General features: G+C 42.9%; 1 protein-coding gene and 1 pseudogene across 3 annotated transcripts in view; one reads left to right on the forward strand and one right to left on the reverse strand.

Moving 5' to 3' along the window:
* The window catches only part of FGGY (FGGY carbohydrate kinase domain containing), a 128,091-nt gene extending 126,729 nt beyond the window's left edge, over positions 1 to 1,362 (forward strand). For all 3 annotated transcript variants that reach the window (XM_036388009.1, XM_036388008.2, XM_036388010.1), the window contains one exon: positions 1,119 to 1,362. In XM_036388009.1, the coding sequence (XP_036243902.1) occupies positions 1,119 to 1,200 (82 nt within the window). In that variant the 3' untranslated portion in view covers positions 1,201 to 1,362. The remainder of the gene's footprint in view (positions 1 to 1,118) is intronic.
* A 1,383-nt stretch (positions 1,363 to 2,745) lies between these two features.
* Positions 2,746 to 9,262, reverse strand: LOC118689519 (E3 ubiquitin-protein ligase RNF170-like; annotated as a pseudogene).
* Positions 9,263 to 11,940: the final 2,678 nt, after the last annotated feature.

Genomic DNA, 11,940 nt, shown 5'->3' on the forward strand with positions numbered 1-11,940 from the left:
TGGAGATGAGGTTGGGGGGTGTCTCTTTACAGCCCTGCTCGACTGCAATAGTGCTTAGCATACAGATGCTTTAAGAATCATGGTATATTGTATTTTTAATCATTGTTCATACTGTATTTCTAAGGATTATTTTTATTAATTTTTAAGGCCTGATTATTTATATTATATTTTAAGTATTAGTGATACTATATTTTAAAGGATCATTTCTATTAATTTTAAGGATTATCTTCTATTACATTGTATTTTAAGGGTAATTTGCGTTACATTTTTAAGGGCTCCGGATCGCACTGGCGGCGGCGCGCGGGCTCCCCCTGGCGGCGGGTCCGGGCTGAGGGGACACGGGGGGGACATGGCGGGGGCACTCGGGGCCTGGGCCCAGTTCTGGGCCCCGCAGCACGGGACTCGCTCTGAGGGGCCGGAAGGTGTCCAGGGCAAGGGGCTGGAGCACCAGGAGAGGCTGAGGGAGCTGGGAAGGGGCTCAGCCTGGAGAAAAGGAGGCTCCGGGGGCCCTTGTGGCTCTGCACAGCTCCTGACAGGAGGGGACAGCCGGGGGGGTCGGGCTCTGCTCCCAAATAACAAACGACAGGACAAGAGGAAACGGCCTCAAGCTGTGCCAAGGAAAGTTTAGATTGGATATTTGGGAAAATTTCTTCATGGAAAGGGTTGTCCAGCTCTGGCACAGCTGCCCAGGGTAGTCCCCATCCCTGGAGGGATTGAAAAGCCTTGTGGATGTGGCACTTGGGGACACGGGGCAGTGGCGGCCTTGGCAGTGCTGGGGGAGCAGCTGGACTCGGTGATTTTGGAGGATTTTTGTCACCTGAATGAATTCTGTGAAGCTCCGGTGTCTCCTCGCTCTCAGGACAGAGAACTCTGGGGAAAAACTGTCTGAGAAGCCAAGCTGGCTGTAGGGAAATGAAAGGTGGAATTGCAGCTGGAAATCACAGCTTGGGTGGAAACTGCACCAGCAGTGCACAGGGAGGGCTCTGACCCCGGCAGCAGCTGTACCCAGGAAAGAGTCAAAGTGTCTTTGATGCTAAGAGAAGCAAGTAAACATACATATTGCAGGGGATTTAAATCTTCAAATCTCAGGCTTTGCTGACATTAGCTTTCTTACACAGATTTTATGACAAGAAATACAAAGTATTTTTGAAGCTTGTGGAACACCAGAAAGAGTATCGCTCCATCATGAACAGCTTGTGACCCAGAGGCTTGGGAGCTGGGAACAGCCGGCAAATTTCCAGGCATGTGTGATGCGGGTAATTTCTTCTTACTGTACTGTCCATGTTAAAAATACCCTCCTATCATTTAAAGTATACATTTTAATTTTTAATGAGAAATAAAATGTAGTCACTTTACTGTGAAGCACTGGGTATTTTCTGTCAATAATCCCTGCGTACAGGGACAAGGAATATTCATTTGTTCCAGTCAGAGAACACAAGACAACCAGTTGCAGGTACCCCAGTGCCAGTATTTGGACTGGCAGGAACAGCACAAGGAATAACATGATTCACTCAGATGGACTTGAATCCATGGAGTCAATATTCACATAGATGGACTTTACACATTTAGCTTGAGAGAAATTCCTTTTTTAGTATTGGCCTAGGCTGCAATTCCCAGTTAAATGCAAACAGGAGTCACACAATAACAAAATTATGCTGGGGATATTTGGAAAATAATAGTTTCTGGCTTTTTTTTAATGTTAGTAGTCAGCCCTGGAAAACATCTGGTAATTTTTTTAATGAAACAATGCACTTCCTGCCTTGTAGTTCATGGAAAAGCAGTTGTTACCCTTTCCAAAGTACCCATTGTCAGGAGAAGCAGCTTTACAAGTTCAGGGACATAATTAAAGACAATGAAAGTTGATGGGAATAAAATGAAGAAACTTCTTAACAAAAAGAGTAAAACAAGCAAGAAAATGACTCTGACATAGTGGGGTGTCAGAGCTCCCAACTCAGGGGCACGATAAAATCTGTCAACTGAAAAGACAGAGTGGGAAAAAGCAATTGGAGACCAGTGTGTTGTAACCAGTAAGTATTCATAAATCTTAATATCTCTATTTTAATATACAATTAATGTGTAAAAATGAAGTCCACAGGCTCCAAATGGATAACAAAGGTACAGGTTATACAGGGGCAGATGTGCAGGGTTGGCTGGCACTGCACCAGCACTTTTACCTCTTTGCAGCTCAACACAAACAATTTCAGCAAAGTTTCCATAAACTTCCTGCTATTTATATCATTATCCTCAAACTGGCCTCGATTTCTCTCTCTGAACTGGTAGCAAGACTTAGCACGAGGGCTGTAGGGAGTCTGGAAAGGGAACAAGCAGTCACACTGCCTTGGTGTAAAATGTAGATGCACAGGCTTCAAGGACTCTCTGTGCCTTGTGTGGGCTTGCACGACACAGTTACAGAGATCTGTTCACACTTCCTGCATGGCCTTTAATGCCTTCCTCCCCTTGTGATACTTGTACTTTGTAGCTGCATTTTTGTTCCAAGCCAGTGTGCCTACCAGTTTCATATGATCCATTTTAAAACCAGAGCTCTGAGAACTCTACATCCCAGTGGCTGAGTAATCAGCTGTGATAACACAAACACTGCTGCAGGATTTTGCAGTGAGACTGCTTGACCATCCTTGTGTTATACAAGACTTAGCAAATTGTTCAGTTTGCCAAGTTCTCAAATTAAAATTTAATTCAAATTGAGCCAAGAAGTAAAATGTTAAACCTCAGGAGTTCTAACACTCTTCAGCTGCAGGTCCATGGGCACTGTAATGTTAAACTCTGATTGTGGCTTGAGGCATTCTTGTAAATCTGCCCTCTGAGGGCTCCACATTGCGTGCCTTGGCCATGCCAAGCACTGCTGAGTCCTTCAGCCTGTGGCAGGAGCACAGTGGCAAACCCCTCCCACTGCCCCAGTCCAACAGAAGCCTCAGTCATGGCTTGATGAAGTTTGGCCAAGGGCCCCAGCTGGGGTCGGTCAGGCCCCTGAGCTGCAGACCCTGCCATCCTCACCCCTTCAGGTGCAACTTGCTGACAGATTATCATGCAAATTAAAAGAAGGGAAGCAACCACCATGTCATCAGCTGCTTCAAGAGTCCTGCAGAGAGGCCCAAGCTTTACTCACGTGGAGAAGGCAATATGCTGGTTCTAAAGAAGCAAAGAGCAACTCTTAGGAAAAAACTCCATGAGACCCACCTGGGTGAAGAGTCCTCACAAGGCAAGAGTCAGGAATGACAGCCTGTCATACAGGTAACCTGCAAACTGAATGTTCACATGAGATTGGTTATTTTGTATTCTGATGCATTTCAGTTCCATGTGTCTCTTAAGCACTTTGAAAGTTCAAATCTCTTGAATGTAGAACCTTTCTGTGCTGTCCAAATGCCCCTACACTGTTCAATCATGGTACAGTATCCAGAGGAACCCTTCTAAAAGGGATCCCTGCTGCCCCAACCCTTGGATTCTGTATCAAGCAGAAAAGGATTCTGCTTGATACAGAATCCTGGGAACTGGGATTCCAGCATTAAAAGGCAGAGCCAGTGTGAACTGTTTGGATTTGGATACCTGGGGGAAAATCCAACTGCTTTCTACTGGAATCTGATTTGAAATTTTAGAGGCAAGTTAAAATCCTGCAGTTCAAATCTGAGTGATATTTGAAAGGTCCAGCCTGATCCTCTCTAGGTCTGTTTTTTAATTAACCAGGCTTTTCATGGAAAAAAAACTGTGTTCACTGTGTTCTCCTCCCTGCTAGGGCAACTGCAGGATTTCTCCAGGTAAGAATTCCAGAAGCACCTTCAGTAGAAAGCTCTGGATGCATCAGGATGGTAACATTCCACCACAGTATTGCCAGTACCTGCATCAGAAGGTAAACACAACAATGGTACAGACTGGTTTTCCTTGCTGGGTCTGTTTCAATCCATTTGTTATGTGCTGCTCACTCAGTAAATGCTGATTTATAAACACTTAGGGGTCAAGGTTGTTTCCTTGGCTTATTGTGTTGCTTCTCACAAGAGGTGTGAAAAGCAACACAGTTCCACAATAAAGAACATTTTCCTTTTTTCCCTTGTATCCAGCCTCCCAGTACAACAAGCAACCTCTGACTGGGGCCTGGTGAGATTAGGAACTTCCATGCTGCTTTTTGTGGAATGTTACCCCAGAGATTCAATAAACTACACAAAAGCAAAATGCTGGAGGCCTGTTTGATATTTCACAGAGTTGTTTGATCTGACATGTGTCAAATGATAAATGTAAATGGCTGCAGGATCATTCAAGCCCAAGTGGGTTTTGAAATGCTGTGGGAAAATTAGAGGATAAATAAATCTGATCCCAAGAGCTCAAGCTCGTTGTTTGGCATGTGTCAGAATGCAGACAGAGGTAAATGTTACCTTTGTCTGCAGGGAGGGCAGGTTACTGCTGCTAACCAGGGACTGTGCCTCCAGTAGGGGGTCAGGCAGCAACCTACCAAATTAAAAAATGAAGATATGCTAAACATATTGGAGGTTATTTAATGTTTGCAGGGAAATTGGCAGGATTAATGAACCCTCTTTCTACAATGGACTGTGAAAATGAATGTGATTCTTTATTTTTAATACATGGTTTTCCTCTGCAAAGTGGCTGTGCAAAAATTGAGCCTTTGCTCTTCTACACTGGTATTTACAGATTAACAGAGAGATTTATTTACATATTTTTTTTTACATTTATATTATTTACAGATTTACAGCAGAGATTTACAGATCAGCTAGGGGAGGGTTTCCTCTCCACAGCTTTTTTCCTGTGGATCTTACTCTGGAAGCTCCCTGGGTCATGGCTGAAGCCCTCAGGATTAGGGGTGCCTGTGGACACAGAAGCATTGCAGCTGCATCAAGGTGGAGTTGTCCAGAGTGACTTCCAGGGCCAGTTATCCCAGATAAACCAGCAGGTACAGCCAAGGAGCAGCTTGTACCTCTGGAAAAGCCAATTCCACATCCTTTCTTACCCAGACTGCTGCTGATTTCCGTGTACAACACAGAGAGGTCTTGGGAGAGAAAGGGGGCAGAGTGTGAGGACGGTAAGATTAGGCTGCACATGCAGTGACAGCAGTGAGTTAGTGCTGGTCAGAAAACAGGAAAATTGAATGTCAGGGCTGGCACCACCAACAAACCCAGCAAAGCACAAACAACATCTCAGCAGAAGCAGCACAGCTTGACTGGGAGCTCCGGGGCACAGCGAGCAGTGTGACAGGTCAGGGAAATAAAACCTCTCAGCATTTCAACTGATGCAACTTGACAGGGACCCCAGTGAAAACAGCAGCACAACATTCTGCTGCCATTTTGATGGGATTGTTCTGTTGAGCTGAACAATGATCTTTGTTCTTAAAAACAGCCAGTGAGGAGTTTGTGAGCTGTGCTGTAACAAGAAGTCTCCAGGAGCCCTCAGTGCAGGGGTTCTGCACCCAGCATCACCTCATCTGCTGCCACTCAGAAAGGAAATTTGAGTCAAACCATGTTTGAAATCCAGAAAAAAATTGTTCCTGATGCCATCAGTTTCATCATGTGTACAAGGACTGGGAATGTGAAATTTGGCCCAAAGGTATTTTTATGAACCTCACTCTGACTTGTACTTTTTACTCATTTTCATTTGAGTGCAGGGTTTTCCTTTGTGCCTCTTGTGTTTTGTTTGCACACACAGAGTGTTTGGCTGAGCCCACAGCTGTGTTTATTCCTAAATCCCCATCCAGCCTACATGAACCCAGTCTGGCACTCAGCTTCCAGCTTCTCCTTGAGCTTTGTGTTTGACACCCATCACCTCTGACTGCCTTTGACCCCCTGGATTGTTGGATCAAAGTCTGGGGATCCCCACGGCTCCACTGCTCTGCCTGTGCTCAGTCCCAGCAAGGCCAACGGGGCACTGATGGATCCCAGAGTCCTTCAAGGCCTTTCACAAAAGAATCCCATGGAAAGTAAGATTTGCTGCACTCAGAATCCTTTGTTTGGTAGAACAGGAAAGGAAGGACTCCTCTGAAGTTGACCCATTTGTGCTTCAGTGAATTTTTCATAAAATTGACAAAATCCTGTTTTAATCTATCCCACTCCACAACCTTCTGAGGGACTCTGTAGGTTTCTCTAAAATACCTCTGTGGTTATTGTTAATTAGAAAAAAATAATATTGCTGAAGGATCGCTTTTCAGTTGAACTTCCTGAACATATGGTTCAAACTGAAGCTGAAAAGGAAAACTTCAGGACAAACTGTATGAATTACTACTAATAATAAAATCAGACATTTTTTATAAGTCCACATTAATCTTCTTTAAGAGCTTTGGGTTAACCACATTTTTTAAATAAAACTTTTACCGGAGCGGAATTTATTAAGAGAGCTCAGTGTTGCCTTAGCTCTGTTCCATGGGGCATCAAGAGAAGTTTTATTACTGATTTCAGTCACAACAGACTTAGATCTACACAGAATGGTTTTGATAAGCCCAATGTAAAAGTTTTATTGGTTTAAGACATGAAAAACAGACATGTTACAGAGACCACTTCTACTCTATAAACAGCCATAACATGGATAATGCATCGCACTGGAGTCAGTGCTCCAGAGTGTAAATAATGGTGTGGAGGGAAGGAAAGCCTGGCCAAGTATGTACAGCTAAGAAAAACAACATAGACCCAGCTTGTATGTGGTACTTCTCCTCTACAGATCTCCAAATTAAATACAAATAAAGTCTGTATCATTAGGTCATACTCACAGATGGAAAAGGGGAAAATTAACCAGGCCAGGGAAAGAGGGAAGTTGATGCTCTTTGTTGTTATGTCTATCTTTGTACTTGAAACTATAACTACTGAGGCATTATTTGAAACAGGTTTTGAGGCCATGTGGTTGCTGTTTGTCCTGGATGGGTTCTGTTCAAAGTCTCCTTTTCCTGTATGTTATAAAACAGTGTTAGAAAAACATGAAACAGCCGGAAGTATTACATGGTGTCTCCCAGAGGTGTCCCTCCCTTGCTGTTGGGGATCCACTGATTTGTTGCTCTCCCAGAGGATGGGCATAGTGGCAGTGGTGATGTGGGGCTGTGCTCTGTTATCTTTATCCTAAAGACAAAAATGTGCTTTTATTGCACCAGCATTAACAACATGGCCCCTTGTTCTCCTTTGTACATAGATCTTTTTATAGTGTGGTGAAAAAAGTGTGAATGGCTTGTAAATATAACTTGCACTTGCTCCAAGGTGCCAAGCTCACACTGGCTCCAGTGGTGCAGAACATGGGCCTTAAAAATCCTGAAATCCCTTTATAAATGCAATTATGGACATATTTCCATCCATATTCTGTGCTTCATCCTTGTATTCACTTGGAAAAACTATTTAAATGCTGTAATCCCAACCATATGGCTCACAGCCTCAAAGAAGGCTTTTAGCAGACACGTTTGTCTGGAGAATTAGGGTTTTACACAGATTATCCAGTGACTGGAGATGGGATACCTCCTCTGGGGGAGGACAGGAGCCCACACCAGGGGCTGCCTTGACAGAAGGACCCTCTAAATCTGTTCTGTCCCTTTCCTGTTAAACAGATCCTGGGCTGGAATAAACAGTTAGTGAGCTTACGTTGGGATGAGATGTCTTTGAAAAATTTTCCTCTGCAAGACCACACAGATTTCCTTAAAAACAGTAAACAGATTTAAAAAACCTTTATGCATGACTAGAAACCAACTTACTGAATTGTTTAAAATGGAACTTCCACTACTTTTGTTTGTGTAAAAAGCTTTTACAGGACTGCAAACCAATGTAATTATGCCTAGATCGCTGTTTTATTTTAGGCAAATGTTTCGTATGGGAAGCAGGAATGTGGGACCGAACGAGACCTAAGCCTGGTGTGTCCTACTCCTGATTTTTACCCATAGAAATTAATTTTATGGGACAGCTGGATTTTTATGCTGCTGATTAAAAAGACAAGTTGTCTTCTCAGAAGTGAGTTCATGCTTGAAGATCAGACTTCGTGTTTGTTACATCTCGAGCTTTCACACAAATGTGATTATTGGACTGTTGGCTTTTGTAATAGGCTGGGGTTTTTTTGCATAGTGGAATACAAATAGTGTGATTTTCTAGTGCATTTTACCCATTCCACAAGTTTGTATTGTAATTTAACAGTATCCTCTGAGATCATCTGTTACTTTTTGGCTGCCTAAGACTTGATGAGCATTTCAAAAGCGGCACCTTGTAGATGTGAAAGCAATGAGCAAATAAAAATACAGTTACTGATTTTTCAGGGAATATAAAAATGGGATTTCTCCTGCTTCTAGTGAGGGAACCTACATTAATTCAGGGAGAAGGGCTTGGTCCTGGTTCTTTCATAGGCCTTGAGATTGCTGCCAGAAGAATGCCTTGTTTAGTAGCCTGTGTAAGCACTGCCTGCACTGTCAGTCCAGAACACTTCCCACAGAATAAATGCCCACAGCTGGTTTCTGCTGGGAGAGGGGCTCACTGGAGGCAGGTGGGGCAGCTGGAGTTGCTGTGGTTCCTGGGAGAGATGTAGTGCAGAGTCTTCACAAAATTAGTAATTTGATTGACATATTCAGTTCATTAATAATAATTTACTGTGATTAGCAGAGAGTCACAGAAACTCAGTGTAGATATCACACAGAACTAATTGTCACTGTTTCCCTCCTCCTCTGCAGTTGTGTCTGTCACTTAAATGTACTGAAATAAAGTCTGGTGTGTTCTCTGCCTTCCTGGGATGCCAGAATGGGATTCTCTCTGTACCATAAACTGAATGGCAAAAAGAATCCAGGTGAGTGTTCAGGAAACCAGGTCTCTTGCCAGAGCCAGGTCTAAAACTCTGAGTTCACCAAATTAGTAATTTTAAATCAGCACCATTCATACCATTCTTTCCTCCTGTAATGAGAATCTGTAAATAAGAGCAACTGGAAGTTTTAAAATAATGTGCCATGACTTTGATTCAATGATTTTCAAGGGCTTTTCCAGCCTTAACAATAGTGTTTCTATAACTACTGGAAAAAAATCTTTCTTTACTATGAAGTTATAAATGTATTTGTTTCCATCCTCAACAGAAAAATGTCAGATGCCAAAGGCCTTTAAATTGTTTTCAGATTTTCCTTTTCCTGCACTGATAAGATTCTCTCCTGCAGAGATAGCAACCACAGAATAGCCCAGCAAAGGATGGCTGGGTAGGACTAAGACACCATGGCCAGATCCAAGTCCAGGACATCAAACTCCAGGCAAGCAGATTTTATTTCACACAGTGGCACCTGAAATTCATCTGGCATGTCCCATTCCATTCTGACTTCCTGTGCAGGGCTGGGGGGCATTTGCAGATCCTGAACATCCTCTCAGCTGGACAAGCAGTGATGGCTTCTGTCAGCTGCAGCCCAGAGCAGTGGTGTTTACAAACACTGCACACACAGAGGCTCATTAGGCATCTACTCTATTTGTGCACAGGGATAACACCCACATTTCTTTAGCTTTGTCTCTACAACAAAGAGAACAAAATGTGTTTCTGGTTATGTGATAGATACGGAGTCAAGGGAAGCCCAGCATTCCCAGACTGTAACCAATGGAAATTCTGAAAGGCTCCCTTGCCCTTTGCAACCTCAACAAGTTGGAATCTCTTGTGTATTTTGTATTAGCTTGTCTTGTACAGTAATTAACTTATATATGACTCCTAGGGGACAAGTGATTATGGTTTATTTCAGGATGACTCATGAGCAAGTCTGCAGAAAGAGAGTTTGTGCTGCTCAGAAAACAGGAAAATGGAATATTTACTGTTGCTGATGATACCAGTTCTGGCTGCTGAGCTCAGGCACCAGGCAGAGGGGCTGGAAGCTTGTCAGCTTGAGTGCAAGGGCCTGTTGAGACCCTGCAAATGCTCCAGCTCTGCTCCCAGAGCGTTTGATTAGGACTAGGAATTACAGCAAAGATCCAGGCAATGATCCTGCACTGTGTGAATAATACGTGTGTGTGTGTAGGAAGAATAAAAATCATTCAATCATCATTCAAATCCAGCATTGTGACACATTTTTAATTTCCTTGTGATCTCTCAGTGATTGAGTGAAGCAAGGTGGCTAAACTCAATGAGCTCTTGCAGGATGACCAGGGGTGGCAGATCCAGAGGGAGCAAAAGCAGGCAGTTCCTTACATACACAGTAAAGCTATGGACTTGGTTATGGATGCCATGGAATTCCTGAGTCCAGCAGGTCCCAAGGCAAGGTGGGTCTGGTTTCACCTGGTATGGACATTCTTTCCTCCAATTGCATTAATGGAGCATTTGGGTGGAAAAAGGAACTCAGGGTCACCTTCAGCTAAGACATCAATGGTTTAGTCTTGTCCTGAGTCGATCAGCTGGGAAAAACATGCCAGGTCTGTCATTTATTTTTAATAGATTATCTGCACATAATCAAATTTCTGATTTATTGAGTCCAAGCACTCCCAATGATGCTGGAGTTGGCTCTAACCAGCATCAATGGTTATGAGGGGCCTGCCCAGCTGGATCTGATAGAAGGAGAAGACAGATGATATCTGAGATTGCTGTAGGGCTGCCAGACCTAATTTACCCCTTCCAGCTGGCCTTTGAACATTTGAACTGTGATTGAATTAGAGATTGATTATGGCAGTCAGTGTTTGTGTCATGAGGCTTTGAGGTTTTGATGGCACTAAACAGTCCTAACAAAATAAAATATTTAATGTGACTTTGCCTAAAATGACAAATTTTTAGGTACCTTCCTCTCATGCAGTAAATCTATGTGTTATTTCAAACAGCAGTATTAAAATTTTCATTGCTCCTAACATTTTAGGCTGGAAACTTTGCAAGTGCCCTTAGGAATGACTATTTCACAGTCTTATATTTGGATCTGAATGTCTTTGGTGGTTCTAACCCATATGTTGTTGGGAATCCTCAGCCAGAATTGAATGATAAAATGTTTAGTCCAGTAGAAGTCAATTTAATTCATTTTGAGGAAATGAAAGGAAAATAGCCCAACCAAAACTAAACTTCAAATTCAGAAACAAATTATTCTGAAAAAAAGACTTAGAATTCAAAGATCTTCTTCCAGAGAAAGCCTTAAAGTTTTTCAGGAATCAGATCCTTATGTTTCTGTTCCTTTCTCACTGCACAGCACAGGTGTTCACTGAGGTCACATTTCCACAGGTCAGATTTGCAAAGGAATTCTTCATGTAGGTACCTCACCAGGGGCCAGGCTTTCAAACTGTGACAGTCAGATTTTTGAGAAAAAGGAGCTTTTCAGATCTGGACACATCTTTTGGCTAAAAATGAAAGCTGCGCATTTCAGAAAACAATTCTAGTAGAACTCTGCAAATCCAAGCCCATTGTGCTAAACCCCAGCCACCAGATTTGATACATTTTTAATTCTTGCCCACAAAAGGAAGGCGTGAAGCACTGATCTGTTTGTTGGCTATGAAGCCAGAAGCTCCTGGGTATAAACCTTTATCTCTGTGACACAGCTCAGCTCAGAACATCTTCCAGTTTTACCACAAGGAAATTTAGCTCTAAAGCATCAGTGGTGAGTCTGTTCTCATCAGCATCTTTGAGGAGAGGTATTAAAGTTTAAAAGCCCTCTGCAGGTCGAGTGCTCACAAATATTTATTGGTTTTTCCATGAGCACGTGGCATTGTTCAGTAAAGCAGCCCCTGCTTTGAAGTTTGAAGTTGTAGGGGTGACAGTGGCACTTTGCTCTGGCAGGGAGCAGCTGCTCCCCGTCTCAGTTACAAGGCCAGTTCAGATGACAAGGGAGGCTACTCTGGACAGCTCATGGTTTGGCAATCCAGATCTAAACTAACTATAAGCAAATTAAAACCAGGACATTTTAGAAGGAAGAATTGATTCATGTGGATTTTCCAAAAGTAATCTAATGATAAAACATCTAAATAAATACTTCAATTATTTATTCCCAATCAGTCTAATGACCACTTCTTACAGTGTTCCAGGAAACCGACATGAGGG

The sequence above is a fragment of the Molothrus ater genome, chromosome 9, assembly GCF_012460135.2.
Source record: "Molothrus ater isolate BHLD 08-10-18 breed brown headed cowbird chromosome 9, BPBGC_Mater_1.1, whole genome shotgun sequence".
In the NCBI taxonomy this organism is placed as follows: domain Eukaryota; kingdom Metazoa; phylum Chordata; class Aves; order Passeriformes; family Icteridae; genus Molothrus; species Molothrus ater.